The sequence below is a fragment of the Oryctolagus cuniculus genome, chromosome 2 (genome assembly GCF_051225735.1).
Source record: "Oryctolagus cuniculus isolate XC-2025 breed Fujian yellow rabbit chromosome 2, ASM5122573v1, whole genome shotgun sequence".
Classification (NCBI taxonomy): Eukaryota; Metazoa; Chordata; class Mammalia; order Lagomorpha; family Leporidae; genus Oryctolagus; species Oryctolagus cuniculus.
The window spans coordinates 118,434,380-118,459,798 of NC_142868.1; the positions used below are offsets into that span (position 1 = coordinate 118,434,380).

General features: G+C 42.6%; 1 protein-coding gene across 1 annotated transcript; it reads right to left on the reverse strand.

The window, feature by feature from the left end:
• Positions 1–211: 211 nt before the first annotated feature.
• ZC3H8 (zinc finger CCCH-type containing 8) lies at positions 212–24,246 on the reverse strand. Its single transcript, XM_089326106.1, has 9 exons — positions 23,985–24,246; positions 19,328–19,424; positions 12,467–12,701; positions 11,216–11,349; positions 7,962–8,084; positions 7,469–7,582; positions 6,201–6,308; positions 4,938–4,985; positions 212–782 (listed from the first exon to the last, which is right to left on the reverse strand). Exons 1-8 carry the CDS (start codon positions 24,182–24,184, stop codon positions 4,962–4,964), a joined length of 1,035 nt encoding a protein of 344 aa, XP_089182232.1. The 5' UTR covers positions 24,185–24,246; the 3' UTR covers positions 212–782; positions 4,938–4,961.
• Positions 24,247–25,419: the final 1,173 nt, after the last annotated feature.

The following is a 25,419-nucleotide window of genomic DNA, read 5'->3' on the forward strand; positions in this document are numbered from 1 at the left end:
GTATTTTTCTAATAATCAGTACATCTACAGAAAAGTTCCTATTTAGAATGTCATTAAAGTGAACAATTTTGTATTTGAATACTGTTAAAGATATCATCACATTCCTAAAATTTGTATTTTAGACAAGTGTCTAATCTGAGTATAGTTTGTGAACAGGAAACAGAAATATTCTTACATATACTTTAACAACAGAAAAGTCAGTAACACCAAGTTTAGAATGATATAGCTCAATATATTGTTCCATTTTATTTACAACAGTAAGAAACTAGAAATAAATTAAATGTCCAACAGGAAACTGATTTTGAAATATCAAAGAACCATAATTTATTTTACGCTACAAAACGGAATTGTGAACAACCATTAAAATACACTGTGAAGGTATTTAATGACACGAAGAGATCCAGCTCTCTTTTATACTATTCCAATGTCTTCCCAGCAGTTCTCTCTCCTCAGAGCTACACTACCACCCGTCCTCACTCAGCCGAGCCTCTCCTCCTGTTTTATTGAGAAAAGCCAGTCAAGAGACTTATGTCATTTACTACCACATTTACCCACCCACCAGCATCTCTGCCAGCCGCGTTCCATTGGCTGCAGCACCACGGTGAAGACCAACCCCTCATTGTACAGTGGCTTCTGTCCCTCTGCACCACCATTAAAGAAACTGCATAGCATCACCATGGCACAAGAGGGCGCTTTAACTGCGCAATCTCAGAAAGTACTCCATCCAAATCACCAGTCTTGAAAAGTTCTGACAGGCTTCAGCACTCTTCACCTATATAAAGCTGCGTAAGAAAACAGAGAACAAAAACATCGGCTTGTGAACATTACCGTTTTAGCTGCCCCACTCCCCTGCCCCCTCCAAAAAAACACTGCAGCAGAAGAAAACCGTAACAAAAAACCAAAATGAATTAAATACCCCTCTTTGGGAAAATGGAAAACATCCTAAACTGAAATTCAAAAACCAAGGCTACAAATGAACAAAAAAAGTAAGTAATGAAACAGAATTGAGTGACCTTAGAGATGATACAAGAAAAAAATCATACCAAAATGATTACAAGAAAAAACAGACTTGAATGGAAAGGTAATAAAAGGTACTAGACAAAGGCAGAACAAGAACAAAGAGAATAAAAACAAGATGAGGAAAATACATATCTGGTATTACTATTTGTGGTTTCAGGCATCTACTAAGGGGCTTGGAAGATATCCCCCATGGATAAGAAGAAGCTAGTGTGTATCAGATTAACAGAAGGAAAAATCACACAATCATTTCAATAGATAAAGAAAATCCATTTAATGAAGTCTAATACCCATCCATGAGAAAGATCTTCAATAAACTAGAAAAAGGAGGGAACTCTCCCAAACTAATAAAGAACATTCACAGCTGGGGCTCGCACTGTGGCGTCGTAGGGCTAAGCCTTCACCTGTGCAGCGCCAATGACGTAGGCAGGCACACAGGTTAAAATCCATTAGGTTTGTGAGCTGGAAGACCACGCCCCTGTGTGTCCTCATCCCCCTACCTGGCCAGACCTAGGTTCCAACCAGCCAATCAGGTTAATTAACCACTCCCCTTTGGAAGTGGGTTAAAAGCCTGGGACACAGTGTGGCCTGGCCTGCTCTTCTTCCCTGGCCTCTTGCCAGGACAGGACTTGCTGTAGCCCCACGCCTCCAGGGCGCCATGTGCTCTAGGCTTCCTGGCCTAGATGCTCTTCCATGTGGCTGGTTCCTGGTGCTCGGTATGAACCCCTATTCACCTCTCTCCCCTAAATAAGCTCTCACTCTCTTATGCATCTTTCTTACTAAATAAAAGCTTAAAACGTACCATGCTGCCTTGTTTATCTGTGCCAGCATTTAGAATTCTTTTCTAAATATTAAGCAAGAACCCTCTCGGGCTTATTAATATCGGGGATTTAGTAATAAGCCCATGGTGAAATTGTAAGGCACTCCAAATTCTGGTAGCAATGTGGCACCCTGGATAATATTTCTAGGGAACTTTAAAGGGCCACATCTTAGTGTGAATTTTAGGGGGTCTTCTCCGATTTCACCAGCATCCCATATGGGCGTTGGTTTGAGTCCTGACTGCTCCACTTCTGCTATGGCCTGGGAAAGCAGCAGAAGATGCCCCAAGTCCTTGGTCTCCTGGACCCATGTGGGAGACCCGGAAGAAGTTCCTGGCTTTGGATGGGCCCAGCTCTGGCTGTTGCAGTCATCTGGGGAGTGGACCACTGGATGGAATATTTCTCTCTCTCTCTCCCCCTCTGTCTGTAATTCTGCCTCTCAAGTAAATAAGTAAATCTAAAAAAAAAAAAAAAAAAAAAAAAAAACCACCATTCACAGGAACCGAAAGCTAACATCATATGCGATGGTCAAAGACTGAATGCTCCTGCCTAGACCCAGGACAAAGGTGATGTTTTCTATTTGTGTTCACTTTTTTTCCTTTTTCTTTTCTTCTTCTTCTTCTTTTTTTTTTTTTTTTTTTTTTTTTTTTGACAGGCAGAGTGGACAGTGAGAGAGAGAGAGACACAGAGAAAGGTCTTCCTTTGCCCTTCGTTCACCCTCCAATAGCCGTCACGGCTGGTGCACTGCGCTGATCCAAAGGCAGGAGCCAGGTGCTTCTCCTGGTCTCCCATGGGGTGCAGGGCCCAAGCACTTGGGCCATCCTCCACTGCACTCCCGGGCCACAGCAGAGAGCTGGACTGGAAGAGGGGCAACCGGGACAGAATCCGGCGCCCCAACTGGGACTAGAACCCGGTGTGCTGGCGCCACAAGGCGGAAGATTAGCCTAGTGAGCCGCGGCGCCAGCCAATGAATTCAATTTCTATATACTATCAATGAAAAATCCAAAACTAAAGGACCTGAATATAGTCTCAGGCCCAAGTTTTGGCTTGGCCCAGCCGTGGCTGTTGTGGGCATTTGAAGAGTGAACCAAGAAATATAAAATATCTCTCTGTCTCTCCTTCTATTGCTTGCCTTTCAAATAAGTAAATAAATAAAACTTAAAAAAAAAAAAAAAAAGCAGCGCTGAGACAACAGGATATCCACATGCAAAAAGCAGCCAAGAAACAATTTAACCCGCTATGTCACAGCACCAGCTCCCCTCCTTTTTAAATTTCACCAGCGCTTTGATATTAGCTATTGGTTTTCTGTGAATTTTTTTTAAAGATTTATTTATTTACTTGAGAGGCAGAGTTATAGACAGTGAGAGGGAGAGAAAGAGAGAGATCTTCCATCTGCTGGTCCACTCACCAAATGTCTGCAATGGCCTGAGCTGGGCCCATCAAAAGCCAAGAGCCAGGAGCTTCTTCCGGGTCTCCCACGTAGGTGCAAGGGCCCAATCACTTGAGCCACCTTCTACTGCTTTCCCAGGCCATAAAAGAGAGCTGGATCAGAAGTGGAGCAGGGGGCTGGTGCTGTAGCATGGCGGGTAAAGTCACTGCCTACAGTGCTGGCATCCCATATGGGCGCTGGTTTGGGCGCAGGTTTGCGTCCCAGTTGCTCCACTTCTGATCCAGCTCTCTGCTAAGGCCTGGGAAAGCAGTAGAAGATGGCCCAAGTCCTTGGGCCCCTGCACCCACGTGAGAGACTGGAAGAAATACCTGGCTCCTGGCTTCAGATAGGCTCAGCTCCGGCCAAAGCAGCCATATGTGGAATGAACCAGCAGATGGAAGACCTCTCTTTCTCTGTCTCTCTGTAACTCTGCCTTTCAAATACATAAATCTTACACACAAACACATAAAACCAAACCAACCAAGATTGCCAAAATAAGGAATTCTATTCAGAGATGCCTCAAGGAAAGTAAAGATAGCCCAGAAAATGCTACACATTTTTCACAAAGGATTACAACAAAAATATATACAATCAATGTATAAAAGACCACCAGACCAATAGAAACACACACAAAAGCCATTAACAAGCATTTCACCAAAGATGAAACTCAAGGGTCATAAGGCAAGATGCTGTATATAATGAAAATAAAGGCCAGGACACCACTTTTACACTCACTAAATTGGTTAAAAAAATTTGGAAGTATTGATAATATAAACTATTGGCAAGTGTGGAACAACAGTTCTACACAGTTTGTATTAAGCGCTGTTATATAATACTCTTAAAAAATGATATTATCGGGGCCAACGCTATGGCGCAGCAGGTTAAAGCCCTGGCCTGAAGCACTGGCAACCCACATGGGCACCAGTTCTAGTCCTGGCTGCTCTTCTTCTGATCTAGCTCTCTGCTATGGCCTGGGAAAGAGGTAAAAGATGGCGCAAGTCCTTGGGCCCCTGCACCCATGTGGGAGACCCGGAAGAAGCTCTTGGCTCCTGGCTTCGGATTGGTGCAGCTCCGGCCATTGCAGCCATCTGGGGAGTAAGCCAGCAGATGGAAGACTCTCTCTCTGCCTCTGCCTCTCTGTAACTCTGCCTTTCAAATAAATAATAAAAATCTAAAAAAAAAGAGATAATATCTTAAATGGACAAAACAATTCTACTCCTTGGTATAAAGCTTAGATAACTCATGCATGTTTATACTAGATGTCTATGAATATTTGCAAAGCACGTGTATTTAAAAAAATAAAACACAAGCTAATATTCATTAAAAGACTAACATATTCATAGAATGAATTGCTATATAGGAATAAAACTCAATGAGTGAAAGCTAATTCATCTACATGAATGAATCTTCGAGGTATGAGGTTGAATGAAAACACCAATTAACAGAAATGATAAAATTAGTAAACTATATACATTTGGTAAATCTACACAGAAATACAAGAGGAGAATAAAAATACTAACAGGTAAGTAGACAGGGAAGCAGGCCAATGGAGAGCCACATATCTATGTGTATGTGTCAAACACTTTATTTGAGAAAAAGCCAAAATGAGGCTGCCATGCCAATTCCAGAGATGTTTCAGAGAATAAAAGAAATGCAATATATTCTAATTTTACCTTTTCATGTCTATTTTATTTACATTATTTCCTTTCAGAATCCAAAACCTAATATGAAGAAAAATCACATAATCATTTTGTGAATAATTTACTATGCCTTAAAATCTAATTCAGGTACATCATCATATTCATACTTTTCAAATGATTCCTGTAACATTCATCCTAATAATCATCTAATAATATTTACTACAAGAGGAATTGAAAAACTAATTTTATGTTATTTTTCTATATATTTTGCATATAAAATAACTAAATATTTGTTGTAACTTCTAATTCCACAGTAACCTTTCATATTTTCCCACCTAGAAATATCCAGAAATAAGCACCTTTAATTTCCTAATACTTGCATATGCTAATGGCGGTCCAATCACAAGATGGTATGACTGTTTTAAAAGAAACTTTTCTTTTCATCTTGATTTCAATTTAATTTTGAGAGACTATTTTCAACTTATACATGGGAAATGAAAATAACTGCTTTTTCCATAATCTTTTCTCATAGATGCAAAGAATATTTGAAGAAAATACTCTGAAACTACTACTTCACTATTTCTTTTTTTTTTGTTTGTTTGTTTTTTTGACAGGCAGAGTGGACAGTGAGAGAGAGAGACAGAGAGAAAGGTCTTCCTTTGCCGTTGGTTCACCCTCCAATGGCCGCCGCGGCCGGCGCGCTGCAGCCGGCGCACCGCGCTGATCCGATGGCAGGAGCCAGGAGCCAGGTGCTTTTCCTGGTCTCCCATGGGGTGCAGGGCCCAAGCACCTGGGCCATCCTCCACTGCACTCCCTGGCCACAGCAGAGATCTGGCCTGGAAGAGGAGCAACCGGGACAGAATCCGGCGCCCCAACCGGGACTAGAACCCGGTGTGCCGGCGCCGCAAGGCGGAGGATTAGCCTAGTGAGCCGCGGCGCCGGCCTACTTCACTATTTCTGATATAACTTGCTTCTTTATATCAGAATTCTCTTCTTCATATTTGCTTTACTTTCCTTTGTTTAGCCTAGCTACTAAAGTTGACAACTAATTGAAGGTTTTAAAAACACATTCCAATTTATATCAGCAATGAATGTAAATCTTCAACGAAATGAAAAATATCCAAATAAAAAATAATTTTCCAACTGAAAAAAGTTCTCAGATTATCAATCCTAAATTGATCCATCTATTAGCCCATGAGGCACTCTCCTTAAAGAAGAGCATCTTTTCAGATTCTGACGCTTAGTTCAAACATTCTTTATAAAAGAAAACCAACAGATCATTAAAATTGTACTTACTTGAGCCAGCAGTTCTTGTGTCTCCTCAGTCAGTGGAGCATGTGAAAATTTGCAGTACTCCCCCTGGTAACATTTTGTTCCTGTATGGTAAAACTTACAAGGATATTCATGTAATCCAAATGTTAAGGAAGAGAACAATTTCAATCCAGCTGTAATAATTTGTTATTAATGACTTCATTTTTCCTACCTCAAGACCTTTCCTACTAGTAGAAACATCGAATTATCTGTTTAAATTATTAGATAATAAATCGGGTGAAAAACCTAATAAAAGCATGAAAAAATGTAATTTTAGAAAGATTACAGGGCCGGCGCTGTGGCGCAGTGGGTTAAAGCCCTGGCCTGAAGCGCTGGCATCCCATATAGGCACCGGTTCTAGTCTCGGCTGCTCCTCTTCCGATTCAGCTGTTATGGCCTGGGGTTAACAGTAGAAGATGGCCCAAGTCCTTGGGCCCTGCACCCACATGGGAGACCCAGAAGAAGCTCCTGGCTCCTGGCTTCAGATTGGCACATCTCCAGCTGTTGTGGCCATCTGGGGAGTGAACCATCAGATGGAAGACCTCTCTCTCTCTCTCTCTGCCTCTCTTCTCTCTGTGTAACTCTGACTTTCAAATAAATACATAAAATCTTTTTTAAAAAAAATCTAGGAAAAAACATCTTCAAGTTAGAATTTGAGGTTTCTGTTTTGAATGACTTAACAAAATCAACTTTTTGAGATGACCAAAGGTGTTATTATCCTAAAATGTTTATGCGATATGTTTTTGCAACATGTCTATATCTTGCACTGAAGAGCTAAGGTTATTCTTCAAACTAAGAGACAATTACCCTTCCTGCAGCACAGAAAACAAGTACCTTCTTATATGCAAGCCCTGCCTTTTTTTTTTTTTTTTTTTTTACCGAATAGCTTATATGAGGATAGATTCAGTTAGTAAAAGTCACAGTAGAAATTTTGACAACATCTTTCTGGGACTTGAAATGGTTTCATGAATCCACTGTACCACCCAGGTTTAGCAGAAAGCATCTTTATTCGAGAGACTTTTCTTTTTTCTTATGTCAAATATTAGTAATAATAATAATTATCCACATGTAATCCAAACACTGAGACTAAGTTGGTCTTGGACAGCATAATCCTGCTGAAGCTACAATATTGATTTCATCAAGTGTTTTGCATACTTAAAAAATATCCCTGTAATTAAATAAAACTTTAAAAAAATAAAAATAAATCCCTATAAATATCTTCAAAGACCCAAATTACTCTTGTGATAAAGGATATTATGCAAATACAGACAGTTTTCACCTCTGGTACAATATCCTTGTACATAAAATTTACACATTTTCTTTTTCTTCTCTATTTCAGCATCATGGTCAAATTTACATTGGTCGCCCTGGGCCAAAAGAAAGAACACGGAAGAGTCATTATTCCTAACAGAGAAGTCATTAACATGCAATTCCTACTAAACCTTAAATAAGCAAATGATTCCAGAAACAGTCTTAGAAACAGTACAGCTTAGTTCCTACTGAGTTATAACCAAATCGCAGAAATCTGCTTACAATTTTAAGTCTTAAACATTTTTAATACAAAGCATTTTTTAAAATCATCTTTTTTAAACATAAAAGTATATTTTACTGAAATTTACTAATTGAATTTCTTCTATAAACTATAGGTATGATTTAAAGAGTCTCAAATGGAAACAATGCTTTGTTCGAGTACATTTCTGCTATACCTTTATATTTTGTTGTATTTTTGCTTACAAATTTTTATACCTTAATACATTTCCTTTCGAGAAAATATTTACAGATCTGTTTTCCTTTGCGTTCCACAGTATGTTGGTTGATGAACCCTTGACTCATTATCACGTGCTGCTGCTTCTCTTTAGGCTTACCATCCTTCAAAAACAAAAACAAAGACCCACATGTGAGAACTAAAACATTACATATTTTATTCTGTTGCACAAAAATTATTTTAAACCACCTTTAAAACATTTAAAAGTGACTCTTCTAAATTGGCTTTCATGTGCAATATTTAGACTCCTGTATATCTGTTTAAAAATGAATGTTTTGAGACCAGTGCTGTGGTACAGTGATTAAGCTCCCGCTTGGGGTGCCAGCATCCCACTTGGGCGCCAGTTCCAGCCTTGGCTGCTCCTCTTCCGATCCAGCTCTTGGTATGGCCTGGGAAAGCAGTGGAAGATGGGCCCCTTGACCCACATGGGAGACCCAGATGAAGCTCTTGCTCCTGGCTATGCCACTCCTGGCCATTCCAGCCATTTGGGGAATGAATCAGCAAATGGAAAAATCTCTTTCTCTCTCTCTCTAACTCTTTCAAAAAAAAAAAAGAGAATGTTTTGCCAATTTCAACAGCATTCCATCAATCACATATCAGCATGCAATTTGAATATTTTATGTTTTGCCCTTATTTTATTAACAAATGAAAAACTTTTAAAATGAAAGTACTAATATTTGTGATAAAAAGCCAAATCAAAAAACAAATATCTTTAGAATGGAGACAAGGCTAGAAATCATAGCATGGACCAAAAACAGTGAAAGCTGTATTTTTTTTTTTAAGATTTATTTATTCATTTGACAGGCAGAGTTACAAAGAGAAAGGAAAGAGAGAGAGAGAGAGCTCTTCCATCTGTTGGCTCCCCCACTCCCTCAGGATGGCTGTGAACACCAGTGCTGGGCTAGGAGCTGAAACCAGGAGCCAGGAGCTTCATCGGGGTCTCTCACATGGGTGCAGGGGTCCAAGGACCTGAGCCATCCTTTGCTGCTTTTCCAGGCGTGTTATCAGGGAGCTGGATCAGAAGTGCAGCTTAATCCGCTGCACCACAGCACCAGCCTGAAATCTATGGTTTTAATGAGGTGCTCAGTAGGTATGAGTTAAGTATACCGACTAGTTCAAAGTAAATCCAACTAGACATACATCCTAAAAGGTTATGATAAAGGTATGGAAATAAAGGAGATTTCTTATATAAGAAACAGAAGGGGAATTTTATAATACATTTTAGCTCTTAAGAAATAAACTACTGGGGCCGGTGCTGTGGTGCAGTGGGCTAACGCCCTGGCCTGAAGCACCAACATCACCCAAATGGGCTGGAGACCTGGCTGCTCCACTTTCAATCCAGCTCTCTGCTATGGCCTGGGAAGACAGCGGAGAACGGCCCAAGTCCTTGGGCCCCTGCACCCACGTGGGAGACCTGGAAGAAGCTCCTGGCTCCTGGCTTTGGATAGGCGCAGTTCTGGCCATTTCGGCCAATTAGGGAGTGAACCATCAGATGGAAGACCTCTCTCTCTCTCTCTGCCTCTCCTCTCGCTGTGTAGCTCTTTCAAATAAATGAATAATCTTTAAATAAATAAATAAATTACTGTTAATATTAGCTTTTGGCACAGCTAACAGCTTCTGTATACCAAATTAATGAATATAGTCGGGAATACAGAATGTACAATTAAGAAGGGAGCTAACAGTCATTTGTATGACTTGTTTTGCAACAAAAACAAATTTCTACTTTGTATCATGCGAATTACATGTCAGTTTATTTTTTTTTGGAAGATTTCTTCCATCCGCTGGTTCACTCTCCAGATGGCCGCAATGGCCAGAGCTGTGCCGATCCAAAGCCAGGAGCCAGGAGCTTCTTCTGGGCTCCCATGTGGGTATAGGGGCCCAAGGACTTGGGCCATCTTCTACTGCTATCCCAGGCCATAGCAGAGAGCTGGATCGGAAGAGGAGCAGCTGGGACTAGAACCGGTGCCCATATGGGATGCCTCCACTTCAGGCCAGGGTGTTAACCCACTGCATCACAGCGCCAGCCCCTGTGTCAGTTTAAATCTTTGGTTTCATCTGATTACATTTTTAAACTCTAACACATATGGTTAGAACGTGTTATTCATGTACGAGGACTGCCAGCTTTGGCTGAATCATGTGTGTCAATGTAAACCACATGAGACGGAATGCTGACAGGGGATCCAGAGCTCCCAGTCCCTGCTGAGCCCTGTGTGACCAAGGGCTGCTAATGGGGCTTCAGCCTCCTCATGTGTAAACGTGGAGGCAGGGACAGATTGTATGTAACTGTGGTTTAAGCAGTCATACTTGGTACTCTCTCCATTCCTGTCCCTGTGACCAAGACTATTAAAAAGGCTGCCATCCAGTTTAAAAGCCCTCCAGAAAACCAGGGTCCTCAGGAGTTACTTATCACCCTACTCTGATCACATCTGGGGACGAAGGAAGAGAAACTTCTACAGTGCAGTGCAAAAGCAAATCCAGGGGGCTAAGGGTGGGAGTATTCCATAAGGCCAATGTTCAGAAAGATTCAGTTTGAATTTCTAAAGGGAGTCAGGAATTAGTAGACAAGAGGGACTGACAACACTAAAAACTTTTTGTAAGACTCAGGTCTTTGAAATGCCCTCAAGGCTATCTTACCTTCCCTCTCCTTGGGGGGGGAGGGGGGAGTTGGTTTCAGTCATTGACAGTACAATACTCAAAAATCAAGGGGCCAGTATGCGTGAATCCAGGTACAATGGGGAAGGCTAATGAGGGAGACAGAAGGAAACTTCAGGGGGCCTGTGTTGTGGTAAACAAGGGTAAAGCTGCACCTGCATTCCATATGGGCACAGGTTCTAGTCCTCCCTATTCCAGTTTCAAATCCAGCTCCCTGCTAATGGCTTAGGAAAAGCAGCAAAACATGGACCAGGTATTTGGGCCCCTGCATCCATGTGGAAGAACTGAAGCTCTTGGTTCCTGGCTTCAGTCTGGCCTAGCCCTGAAAGTTACAGCCTTTGGGGGAGTGAATCAGCAGATGGAAGATCCCTCTCTCAGATAAATAAATAAGTGTTGGGGGAAAAAAATAAAAAAAGAAAGAAGCTGCAATAGTAAGAACACAAAAAGCCCACCAATGATAAGAGGAGAAGTTCTTCATCAGGTGACCCTAACTTTGTGGGATGCTCCCAACTCATGATATCATACTGCATTTGTCACTGAGCTTTAAGATAAAAATCCCACAGCAAAGCTGTGGTTCTCGTACCTCTTCCTGTGAGCACTTTTTCCTTGGTAAAGCACTGGATCCTTTGTTTCCAGTGCCAGGCCATTTTCGCTTCATTTTCTTCTGCTTACCATTCTTCTGACCAGCTTTAAAATTTTTATTTTTCTGTTTAGCAGCTAAAAATAAGAAAGTTAATTTTAAAAATGACTTAGTAATATAGTATCAGTTTAAGAAATACATATTATAATAATCCAGGAAAAGTTCTCTGTATCTCTATGAATGAAAACTGGTATGATATTGAACTTTCCAGAAATTCTGGGATTAAGAGACTGAAAGAATTATGGTGGCACAGCAGGTTAAAACACTGCTTGGGATGCCCACATCTCACATAGGAGTCCTGGTTCAAATCTGCAGCTGTTCCACTTGTGATCTAGCTTCCACCTAATGCATCCTGGGAGGCAGCAGATGATGGCTGTAATGCCTGGGCCCCTGACACCCACATGGGAGCGCTCATGGAGTTCTGGCTTCTGGCTTTACCCTGACCCAACCCTGGCTATTGTGGCAATCTAGTGAGTAAACTGGCTGACGGAAGATCTCTGTCACTTTTTCAAATACATAAATAAATCCTTCAAACAAATAAAAAGAAACAGAGGAAAAAGAATCATAAATGAGAGCAGTAGAGGCAGGCCTTTAACCTAGTGGTTAAGATGCCAGTTAAGGCGGCTGCATCCCACTGGAGTGCCTGGATTTGATTCCGGGCTCTGGCTCCTGTCTCCAGGAGCTAATGCAGCCTGTGGCAGGCAGTGGTAACTGGGTTCCCGTCACTCCTGTGAGAGACCTGAATTGAGTTCCCAGCTTTTTCCATTGCAGGCACTTTAGGAATATACTAGAGGACTGGAGGTTTGTCTATCTGTCTTGTATTCTCACTTCCTGAATCCCAGCCTCTCATAAAAATAAATAAAAATTTAAAAAAGAAAAGAACTTTAAAAATGAGAGCAGTAAGACTTTTATTTTAACAGTCATTTGCCCTCATACTTACGGCTACATCTCCTTCTTATAATCTGGAAGAATAAACTTCTGAGCTAACAGACTACCATACAACCAGCTCCTCATGCACATGGTAAGCATTTCTGCATCAGGCAGCCAGGTGTCAGGTCTCAGGCCATGTGAAGCCACATCTGGTGTACCGACCCACAGAAAACCAAGACCTTAGCATGAGACACAGTGCAGGAGAAAACGGACAACTGTGACTGCTTCTGTCACGTTTAAACAGCAAAACAGTGTGGCCCTTACCTTGCTGGGTATCTTTTGCTTCCTCTTTCTTCCCTGATTCTTCAGGAAATGGTAAGGGCTGGGCGGCATTTGCCATCTCTTTAGCTTGTATGTACTGCTGAAGCTCCTTGGCAAAAGTATCCTCTGGTTCCTGACTGCAGATTTCAGTGTCACTATATACATCATAGTCCTTACTTCTTGATTTTCTATGTAGTGAATTCTTTGGTGGTGACGCAGAATTTCCAAAGTGCCGAGCCTAGGTAAAAATTAAATTTCTAATTTAAAAAACCTAGCATGACAGAAAATAATCTGGCTGTACACAAGAAATAAGACTGGCCATGAACCAATCACTGTTACAACTGCGGGGTGGGTACACAGGATTTGTATACTAATCTTCCCAAAGATATATTTGAAAATTTCAGAATTAAAAATAAACAAAAACATGCAGCATGATATATCTAACCTGAAAGATAATTTGAGGGAAGAGTCTGAATTTGTACAGCTTGCATTTTACATAATTCAAAGTTCAAACTTTAATTACTTGATAAAATACCAAGTAAACATTAATGGCATTATTGAAAAATCACTGACACCTAAACTACATCACAGCTACCAACGCCAACTCTTTCTCCTGTAACTCCAGCAGTGGTGGCAGTAACAATGATAAGGAAGAAAGAATCGCCCTGTTCTTGGTTTTCAAGTTGACTTTGCTTTCAGAACCAGTTTTCCAACTCTGCTGAAGGTGTCCCTAGGTGACAGTGAAGAAGCCAAGCACCCACTGGAACAGAAACTCAATACAGGAAGAGATCCTAGAGGACTCAAAGCTAATCACAGCTGAGGACTTGAAGAAATTTCTACATAAAAATTACTTGGTTATAACTAAGTAATTGGCTATAATATAATTGGTTATACATGTCTACATTTGGCGACACAAGTACATCAAGCTATATAAGCATGATAAATTTTAATCAAAAAGTTTTATTTTTTTAAAATGACCAAATCCCAAGAAGCCTCTATTCTGACAAAAGGAAGAAATGACATCCTTATTACAGTACCAATAATCCTGCTCCAAACCATGGACTGTGACCTGGTCTCTTATCTGCTTTCACATGGAAACTGATTAAGGCAGCAAACTCAAAACAAACAAAAAATAAGTGATTATAAAACATACCAGGGCAGTCTAATTTAATGGCTTACGTGATGGTTAACTTCAAAGGTAGGAGTTGTACCATAAGCCTAGAAAATGTATTTTCTCCCTGCTTTAAGAATCCAAGCAAGCTAAGATACTTCTTGATCTGACAATGACTTTGATGAATACCTCATTTTCATTATACCAGACAAGGAAACCAATTAACAATCTTCAGGCCATCAGCAAGTTCCTTGCTATCAAGTCTCTAAAAGTACCTTTCCCCAATAACACCACAGAACAAACCCGTAAATATAACTTTTGGAGTAATCTACACAGATCAGAAAACTTCAGTCTGGCCACTTGTTTTTATAAGTTTCCTTGGAACCCAGTCACACCATTCATTTACAAGTTGTCTTAGCCGTGCTTAGTAGTGAGAGACTAGCCCCATAAAGTCAAAAAATTCACCACTCAGTACTTTATGAAAAGCCGGCCAGCCCCAGAGACAGACTGTTATGTTCACCTTCATTTTGATCTTTAATTTTATTTAGTGGGCACAGAGAGAAGCAAAGGATCATTCACTATGCAGCAGCTCCCACAAAGTTTAGCTTAATCAAACTCAAAGATGAGATTCTGTTCAGTGTAACTGAATCAAAATATTATGACTCAACTGAGAGATGAAGTGTCCTCCACTTATATAACCTCCTAGGCCTACAGAACTGGAAAACACTCCTTTTACCACAAGAGGTAACACGTTTGGCTTGCACTGAATGAAGACACGGGATGATCTGGCAATATTAATAAAACCAGGACAATCATCAATTGTGTTGCTTTTTATACAGATGAATATTGCTAGAGATTCTTTCTGGAAGGCACTGAAATACATAAAATGCAAATGACTGAATACTTTTCTTCACTTAACTGGCTACAAATTTACTGCTTCAGTTTACTGTTCTTCATAAAACTCAGAAAGTATACAAACATGTATACACCTCCTTCTGTAAAGGTGTCTAAAATCATATTTTTTTCCCAAGTAAAACATTTTCTTGCTTTTGATTCAGGCTGAGTAACTGCACTAGCATGCTCTCTTGACACCTCACAAGAATAAAAGTGTAAACACATAACAGTGTGTATGAGTACGAGGGTGTAGAGTGCACTCAGCAGTAACTGAGGGAGTTCGAGGGATTTCTGACAAACAAAAAAGGAAGCCGTGTCTGGAGATTTGGCTTAGGTTGTAGTGTGAGAAAGAGGGCTATACAAGAGGAATTAAAACTCTACACTGGGGCTGGTGCTGTGGTGTAGTGGGCTAAGCCACAGCCTGCAGCACCAGAATCCCATATGGGTGCCCGTTTGAGTCCCAGCTGCTCTACTTCTAATCCAGCTCTCTGCTATGGCCTGGGAAAGCAATGGAAGGTGCCCCAAGTCCTTGGGCCCCTGCACCCAATGTGGGAGACCCAGAGGAAGCTCCTGGCTCCAGGCTTTGGATCAGCCCTACTCTGGCTGTTGCGGCCATTCGGGGAGTCAATCAGCAGATGGAAGACTTTTATCTCTGTTTCTGCCTTTCCCTCTCTGTAATTCTGCCTTTCAAATAAATAAATAAGTTTTTAGAAAATGAAATAAAACTATGCTAAGAACAGACAAAGCATTATAACAAATTCTTTTTGTTTTACCCCCTCACCAGAACAGAATCAACAGGGACTTTCCCTGGGGAAAAAAGGGCTGGCATCCAAGGAAACTGAGTAAAATGTACAGTACAAGCTCAGCTTCCCATGCGAGTACTAAGTCCTCCTCCACAACAGTGTGGGTTATTTTACTGTTGAGTTAGATGGCAAAGCACAAGGTCATTATTAGTAACACTGTAGTGCCAAAAGAACACAACATATGTTGACATTATAGTAGCATGTATTCATCACAATATTCCCAACATAAGAAAGTCAGTCTGAATTTTTTTTTTTTTTTTTTTTTTTTTTTTTTTTTTTTTTGACAGGCAGAGTGGACAGTGAGAGAGGGAGACAGAGAGAAAGGTCTTCCTTTGCCTTTGGTTCACCCTCCAATGGCCGCTGCGGCCGGCGCGCTGCGCTGATCCGATGGCAGGAGCCAGGTGCCCCTCCTGGTCTCCCATGGGGTGCAGGGCCCAAGCACTTGGGCCATCCTCCACTGCACTCCCTGGCCACAGCAGAGAGCTGGCCTGGAAGAAGGGCAACCAGGACAGAATCCGGCGCCCCGACCGGGACTAGTATCTGGTGTGCCGGCGCCACAAGGCGGAGGATTAGCCTAGTGAGCCGCAGCACCAGCCAATCAGTCGGAAAAATTTTAAAATTTAAATGATTATCTCATCACAGCTTTCTTTCTTCAGGCTACAATGAAAGTCTTCCAGTGGCTTATTTGTGAGCCAATCATAGAAAGGCTGAGGGTGAGCTAATTCAATCAATTGAAGAAGCACATCCCCAGAGAAAACAGTTGTTACAAAGAAATGGTAAATGAGGTGATAGCCATGCCAATAATTCTCATCTGATCATCAAACACTGTACACATGTATTGAAACATCTCAGTGTCCATAAACATGCAAAATTAACCATATGTCAACTGAAAATTTCAAATATTTTTTAAAAAGAAAGTTGTTTAAGACAAGTGGACTCTTGGCAAGAACAACTGATTGAAGACATGCAGAAACTGGGAGATACTTCCATGGATAATTGGCAAATCATGCAAATGGGTCAAACAGTTTTCCTTGCTCAGTATCACTGTGCTATCTGTTATAAAAGGAGCATGCTCTCCAAACCCACACTCATTCGCAGCAGATATATTTTTCCATGCTCAAATGACAACTCCTTTAATAATAGTGCAAAACAAACTGCCCCATCAAAACCTGTCTAACTGTGCAACTGAAGAGCTCCATCCACCTGCAAACAACTCATATGCGATGTCATGTCACGCTAACAAGGCAAGAAAAGACTAATAGCAGTCAGTAAAGGCCTCCCAGTAATTAATCTGTTCCCTCTCTCAGTGTCTTTCTGTCTCTCAAATACATTTTTTTTTTAAGATTTACTTATTTATTTGAAAGGCAGAGACACACAGAGAGAGAAAGAAAGAGAGAGAGAAAGAGAGAGGGGGCAAAGAGAGTAGATCAGAGAGAGAGGCAAAGACAGAGGATATTGTGTAGATACTTATATAATGAAAGAGAAAAAAAATTCTACAACTTGGAACAAGATATTTAAAAATGTATTTGAGGGGGAGCTGGCGTTGTGGCGATACAGCAGGTAAAGCTGCTGCCTGCCACGCCGGTATCCCATATGGGATCCAGTTTGAGTTTCGGCTGCTCCACTTTCAATCAGCACTCTGCTAACGGCCTGGGAAAGTGGAAGAAGGTGGCCCAAGTGCTTGGGGCCCCTGTCACCCACATAGAAGACTGGGAAGAAGCTTCTGGCTACTGACTTCAGACAGCCCAGCTCTGGCTGCTGTGGTCATTTGGGGAGATGTAAAGACTGGATAATATTCTAAAGATGTCAAGTCTCTCCAAAAAGATCTATAGGTTCAAGGCATTTCCACTGAAAACCTCCCCAGGCCTTTCTGTGGAACTTGACAAACTGATTCTCAAATTTATAAGGCAATGCAAAGGGCTAAGGACAGCCAAGATACTAAAAAAAAAAAAAAAAAAAAAAAAAGATGAGAGGATTTGTCCAGCAATATTCAAACTCATTATAAAGCTATAGTAATACAGTGAGGTCTTGGGGCAGGGATAGGCCAGCCAGTAGAAGAGAACAGAGCCCACACCTGGGAGAAAAGACAGTCCTCTGCCCTCTGATGAATGGTGCTGGAATAATTAGAAATTATAACAAAACAAGTAAAAACAAAATTAGTGACAACTACCTCACAGTACATATAAAAACCAACTGTGGGGGATTATATTTGCCTTCAATGTTATAGGCAAACAATGAAGCTTTTAGAAGACAATGTAAGAAAACCTTTCATTATCTTAAGATATCTAAACAAACACAAAAAGCAAAGGAAAGATTAATAAATCTGACTACATTAAAAGTATGAATTTAATTGAAAAGTGCCACTGAGTAAAAGGAAATATCTATTTTTTTTTGACAGGCAGAGTTAGAGAGAGAGAGAGAAAGGTCTTCCTTTTTCTGTTGGTTCACCCCTCCAAGTTATTTGCAACACATAATATGTAACAATACAGATTTTAAAACCACTCATATATAGAATAAAGAACTAAAAGAAAGAAGAAAAAAAAAAAAACGGGGGGGGGGGCAGCATTGTGGCACAAGTTATACTAACAGGCACCAGCTGGAGTCACTTCTAATTCTGCTCCAGGCTAATGGCCTGGGAAAGCAGTGCAGGATGGCCCAAGTGTTTGGACCCCTGCACCCATGTGGGAGACCAGGAAGAAGCTCCTGGCTCCTGGCCTCAGCCTGGCCCAGACCCAACAGTTGCAGCCATTTGGGGAGCGAACCAGAGGACGGAAGATCTCTCTCTGTCTCTCCCTCTAACTTTTTCAAATAAATAAATAAATCTTACAAACAAAAACAAAAACAGGCAATCCAACAGGGGATAAAAAAGGACAAAGAGATCTCAACAAGCACAAAAAAGGGAAACTCAATGGGCAAACTTATCAAAAAATGCACAAGACAAAGAATGTGGCAGCCCTGCCCCAAACCACCCTGTTCAGGAGGCAGCTCAAATGTCTAAGTACGACAATGCTGCTCTGAGAAGGAACAAATGTGTACACCCCACAGTATTTATGAAGCCTAAAAAAAAAAAGGTAAAAGTAGCCAAACAAAAAAGAACACATGTAAACCTATTCTGTTGTATAAGGTGCAAAAACAGGCCAGGAAAACCTTAGGGATAACTACATAAGCAGTAAAAATGTAAAGAGCAAGAAAGTGAATTCTATACGAGTTAGGGCTGTGGTTTTCTCTAACAGGAAAAGGGTGGATGACCGATAAAGGAGGCAACAATGTTCTCTCTTTCTTGATTTGCCCAGTGTTTACCTGGATGTTTTTTTTTTTTTTCAAAAAAAAAAAAAAAAAAAAAAAGACTTATTTTATTTATTGAAAGAGTTACAGAAAGAGGTAGAGAGACAGAAAGAAGGTCTTCCATCTACTGGTTCTGATCTAAGGCCCGGAGCCAAGAGCTTCTTCTCTAGGAACTTCTGGGTCTCCATGTGGGTACGGGGGCCCAAGGACTTGGGCCATCTTCCACTGCTTTCCCAGGCACATTAACAGGGAGCTGGATCAGAAGTGGAGCAGCCAGGACTCGAACCAGTGCCCATATGGGATGCTGGCACTGCAGCCTGGGGCTTTAACCCGCTGCACCACAGCATCGGCTCCAGATGTTCTCTGCTATGTGAGCTGAGCAAACTAACATCCGGCTTTAAGCTATATACCACTAAGGTTGGTGAAGTCAGCAAATCAAAACAGTTCACAATTTTAATTAAGGAAAGAAGTTTTTGAAATAGTTTATAATCTCATCCAGAAATAGGAAAATAAAAAACCCTGTTATGATGTCAGCACATTATCCAACTACTGTGGGAGGGGGAAATAGGGAAAATGAAGTAAAATCAATACCAAAAACAGTACATGTACAATGACAAAGGTATTGAATGATGAATAATTTTTAAAAAGTGTAACCAAGTTTCCTTGATGTAAGTAACTGGGTCTCAAATGCTGACTGATGCAGCCAGGAGACCTCAATGATTTTTCATTTCCATGCCTATCTCTTTTTCCAATATGTCAACTTAATCTTACTTTTTTTGGGACTTGCTCACTCTCCAGTCTTACTTCCCATTTTATTTTCTCCTCTTGTGTTTCTTCAACGTCTGAATCATCTATTTCATCATCGGTTCTGTAGCAAAAATATCAAATAACATACAAAGGGGTTTTTCAACATGAAAAGCATTCATACCACAGCATCACAAGTTGCTGCTTTAGCTAATCTTCAAACTTGTCCTCACAGAGATTCCGAATTTAAATTCTCCTCCAAATACTCCAGGTAAGTAACGTATAAAATTACAGTGAGCAATAAGTGTCAATGTTGTGGACCACTTTTACAAATGAAATTTTAGATTATGCTGCCTTAGTGTTCAGGAATTGACAGGTATATAAAACATTCAGTTATCCATCATCCCATTTATTCACGAATACTGACTACCTACCATATACCAGCCTCTGGGCCTTATATTCTGGGCCACAACAATGAAAAAGATATTCCTTATCTGGAACTGCTGCTGAGAGCTTACTAGATACTTGGAAAAGAAAAAAGAAAGCAATTTCAATTTTAATAGATGCATATAAGAAAAACACTTAACCTAGACTTGAGAGCCAGAGGTCTTCTGAACCTAAAAGATACATAAAACAGAAGGGTATTTCAGGCAGAATACAAGCTGCCTTCTGAGGCTAGTGGAGAGACAAATATCCTCAAGTGTGCACCATGCACAGGCACTGCCTGAGACAATTAACCTGACAACATTCCAGCGAAACTAAAAATGAGCCCAAGAATGATGAAGATGGGAAATGTAAGAAACTGGTGAACAAAGAAGACAGTAAAAGTTGAGGAAGTCCGAACAATGGGTAATGCTAAAGGTACAGAGGCTGAAGAAAATATCGTCTCCGTAAGCTCTAACTACTGAACACAAGATTGCTAAAAGCTTTGAACTACGAGTTACACGCCAGGCAAAGGCAAGGACTGCGCAGTGTGATCATTCTCAAGAGACGCAAGCAGCATGTGAACAGTGGCTTCCTGCTGCTTCCAACGCTGCAGGAACTCAGCCGTTTGTATTGATCTCAGAACCCCTGAGCTACATCCATCAGATGAGGCAGCAAGTCGTGTGCTTCTACAGAAGCCACAACTACAAGGACCAAAACCCAAACGCTTATGAACCTTTATTGCGCTGATTTCCAGTAAGGAATTGTCCCACACAGAACAGAAGGCAAGCTCTCCTCCTGCCGAGCGGCAGCCAACGCTTGCTCAGTGCTTCTCCTGCGCGAGCTGCTGCTCCACGCACTTCACACTTATCACACCAACCCCCGCATACTAGTGGTTAAGAGCCCATTTTACAGATGGGCAACTCAATTACAGAAAGGTCCTGCAACTTGTCACATAGCTAGTAAATGGAGGAGCTGAGAAACCAAGCAGGCTTCCAAGTGTGCGCCCCCAAACCACACCCTATTATTCTGCACTGTCTGTGCCACGATTCTCAGTCCTTGCACCACCTGACCTTCGAGCCGGAGGGAGTGCAGCTGACTGCCCTCTCCTCCATAAAATACATTTTTCCAGGAGCTTCAGGGATCCTCAGCACTCCTGGTCTTGTCTTCCCTCACGAGCTGCTATTCTGTCTCCTGTGTTGGTTCCTTATTTTTACAGCCCTAAAAATTTCAATCCTTACATTTCCCTCCATTGTGTAGACAATCATTCCTGGTGATCTATTTCAGGGCCAACTTCCTATTCAACGTTGCCCCCTGGATATTTACTGCACATAATCTTTTAAAAAGTCCTTTAAATCTGTTTGAAAGGCAGCATGACAGATAGACAGGGAGAGAAATTTTCCATTTGCTGATTCACTCTCCAAATGGCTACAATTGCCAGGACTGGTCCAGGCTGAAGCCAGGAGCCCCAGAACTCCGTCTCACGCGGGTGGCAGGGGTGCAAGCACTCAGGCCATCATCTGGAGCTTTCCCCATCTGGAGCTTTCCCAAGCACATTAGCAGGGAGCTGTATTGGTAAGAGAAGCCAAGACTAGAACCCACATTCTGATACGGGATGCTGGCACGGCAGGTAGCAGCTTAGCTCACTGTGTCACGCCAGCCCCTAGACATCATCTTAATATGTCTGACACTGAACCCTTGATTTCTTCTCTACAACTTAATCACACTGTCTGAACAGGCAACTCTGTCCTTCAGAGCTGACCAAAACCTTGAAGTTGATCTTGACTCCTCTCTCACATCTCCTATCCAATCTGAGGAACTTCAGTTTGCACTATCATTGAAATACACTCACATTTGACCACTTCTTGCCACGAGTAAATGATTTATGCTGCTCTCGCTTCCCCTACATTCAATTCTCAATCTATTCAGAATAACCCTGCTAAAATATCAGATAACATTACTCTGCTGAAAACCCTCCAAAGGCCTCTCATCTCACTCAGAGTCCCTCCATGATCTGTCTTCCCCGTTAAAACAGGAAAATGGGCAAATGATTTGAATGAATAGTCGACCTTACTTCCATGATGAATTCTGGTAGAATTCCAAGTGTCCTTTATGTATTTCAGGGTTTTTTCTTTTTAAAGATTTATTTGAAAGGCAGAGTTACAGAGAGGCAGAGAGAGAGAGAGGGGTCTTCCATCTGCTGATTTATTCTAATGGCTGCAATGGCCGGAGCTGGGCCGATTTGAAGCCATGAGCTTCTTCAGGGTCTCCCGTGTAGGTGTAGGGGCCCAAGCACTTGGGCCATCCTCTACTGCTTTCTGAGGCCATAGCAGAGCTGGATTGGGTGGAGCAGCTGGGACTCGAACCGGTGCCAATATGGGATGCCGGCACTGCAGGCGGTGGCCTTACCCACTGTCACAGCAGCGGCCCTTCAGTTAAGTTTTTGTGAATGACTCCTGTCCAATATTCAAGCTGCTAATGGAATTTTATGTTACTATTATCTCATGATGATTCACCTTGTTGAACTCTCAACTATCTTAATAGTTTATCAAGCGGCTTCTTTCGTTTTTTCTGAGATGTTCATATAATCTGCCGGCAATTAGCGTCTTTGTCTTTCCAATATTTACGTCTCATTTTACTTCAGACTACCTGAGCAATTTAATCCTAGCATTGCCACTTAAACTACGCCTCAACTTTCTCATCTGTAAAATAAGGGTAACATCATTTCTCTTCAAGGTTGTTGTGAGCCTTAAATGATAAACTTCATGTAAAGTATGTAGTAAAGCTTTTGTAGTAACCACAAAGCGTTTTAGTAGGCTCTTAGCCTGAAGGCCGCAGTTTCCAGTAAGGCGTTTGACCCAAAGAGAAGTGAATGATGCTCAGAGGTAAAATCTGAGGCCAGCACTGTGGCTTGGGCACCAGTTGGAATACTGGCAGCTCCATTTCCAATCCAGGGCCCTGCTAATGTGCCTGGGAAAGCAGCATAAGATGGCCCAAGTGCTTAGGCCCCTGCACCCTTGTGGGAGACCCAGATGAAGCTCGCTGCTTGTGCCATTTGGGGAGTGAACCAGTGAATAATCCCTCTCATTATATATAACTCTGCCTTTCAAATAAGATGAATCTTTAAAAAAAGGGGGGGGGGGGCTGGCACCGTGGCATAGGTTAAGCCTCTACCTGCTCTGCCTGCGTTCCTTAATGGTGCCAGTTTGAGTCCCCACTGCTCCACTTCCAACCCAGCTCCCAGCTAAAGTACTTGGGAAAGCAGCAGAAGATGGCTGAAGTCCTTCGGCCCCTGCACCACGTGGGAGACCCGGAAGAAGCTCCTGGTTCCTGGTTTCCACCTGACCCAGCCCTGGCCACACCCCTGCACCCATGTGGGAGATCTGGAAGAAAGAGGCTCCTGGCTCCTGTTCAGTTGCGGCCATCTGGGGAGTGAACCAGCAGATGAAAGATTATCACCCCCTCCTTCTCTCTGTATTTCTGCCTTTCAAAAAAAAAAAAAAAAAAAAAAACAAACCAGAATCAGAGATACATCTTACATCTGGGACACCGTAAATAAAGGAATAAAACGATGTGTGTCAAGGTTTTGGCTTAGGGAAACTGGGGAACAGAGAAGACAGATTTAGGAAGAGAAGGTGGTTTTTAGCATTTCAAACTTAAAAAGAAAAGCCAATGAATATTTGGGTATAGATAAACTACACTATAGGGGCGTCCAGTAGGGAAATCAAATTAGTGCCGTCTGGCCAGCGACTTTAGGTGCTTTTCAGCCTAAAGGTGGGACTGAATCCAAATGGTGTTAATTATGATCTCCATAGAAACCTCCGATGCCTACCGGTAGAAGACCCGCAGAGTGTTCGCTACTTCGCCGTTTAACGAACTCGTGGTTCGGTCCTTTCTACAAGGAGCGAGCCTAGCACGTGCCAGTCTCAAGGACAAACGAGCCCAGTCCCGCGGAAGCCTCCTGTGCGCAGGAGACAGAAGCGCCACGAGGACCCTCGGGAGGGCTCCCCTTGCGGCCTAGAGGGCCAGGCGAAAAAGGGGAGCATCCCGGGGACCCCGCCCCACGCTGGACACGGCACCGGGCCCCGCGCGTGGCCCCCGCCCCGCCCCTGCCCGCACGACCGCCTCTCGACGTCAGGCCCCGCGCCCCCGCGCCCGTCACGGAGCGGCGTGGACGAGGACCCAGGGTGCCCTCCAGGGCACGAGGCGGCGGAGCCCTGCCGGGGACCTGCAGTCACAAAGTGAAAAAATGTGGGATCACCTTTCATCAGAATCCGAGGCCTGTTTTTTGCCGAGGGCTGGGTTGGGGGGCTTTGAGAAGAGATTCTCAAAATCCATCACCCAGCCACGGGCTTCCCTCTCGCCGTACCTACAAAACAAACCACAAACGCGTGCGGACACCCGGCCGCCGCGCCAAGCTGCGGGCTCCGCCCAGCGCAGGCGCGTCTCGCCCCCGCGCATGCGCCGCACCGCCCTCCGCGACCGCGCAGGCTCGCTTTCGCCCCGCCTCTGCGCAGGCGCCGATGGTGGTGCTTTCCGTGTTTTTTTTTTTTTTTTTTTTTTTTTTTTATCATGTCAGATATTTAATGGAATTTTGTAACTTAACTCCTTAGGCTTCTCTTTTCTTTCACTTTGGCGAAAACTCCTCAGTAGAGATCATAGTGTTTCTAAGCGAGGGTTGCAAATAGCTCACTTTTATTTAAGCCATTTCAGGGGCTGGCTGCGGCGCAGGGCGTTAAGCTCCCCCTGCAGCAGGAATGGCCTTTTGAGTCCCGGCTGCTCCACTTCAGATCCTACTAATGCGCCTGGGAAGGCAGAAGATGGCCCAGGTGCTTGGGCCCCTACACCCACCTGGGTGACCTGGAAGAAGCTCCTGGCTCCTGGCTTCTCTGGTGCAGCCCTGGCTGTTGTGGCCATTTGGGGAGTGAACCAGCAGATGAAAGACCTCTCTCTTCTCTGCTTCTTTCTAACTCTGCCTTTCAGATAAATAAATCTTTTTTTGGAAAAGAAATAATTGCTTCTAGCTTCAGCTGTAGCTTGGTACTGTATGTACTATTGCCCTCTACATTTTTAAATGTAGATAGAAGCAGGAGTGAAGAAACAAGTTAGGTAACTTTTAGAGTCTGTGCAGCCCACTGAGACTAGAGAGAATTAGATGAAGTCAGGAAAATAGAGCACACATTTGGAAAACAGGAAATCATTGTTTTAAACCACAAAGTCTTGGGATGGTTTGCTATATAGATGGAGTTAGGTGATGATCTCTTTAAGTGGCTACCGTAACCATAGAATGATTACACGGCCTGGCAGTTCTGCTCTTAAGTATACCCTCTAGGGGCCAGTGTTGTGGCGCAGCAGGTTAAGCTGGCATCCCATACAGGCGCTGTTTGAGTCGCAGCCGCTCCACTTCCAATCCAGCTTCCTGCTAATGTGGCTGCAAAAACACCTGAAGTTGGTCCAAGTGCTTGGGCCTCTTCACCCAGGCGGGAGACCCTAATGAAGCTCCAGGCCCTTGGCTTTAGCCTGGCCATTGGGACCATCTGGGTTTGGGGCCATTCAGGGAGTGAAACTGATGAAATGTGCCCCTCTCCCTATCCCTCTGTAATTCTGCCTTGCACATAAATAAATCTTTTTTAAAAAAATATGTACTCTAAAAAACTGAAAACAGAAATTGGGAGGAACTCAGGTGCACTGTTGGC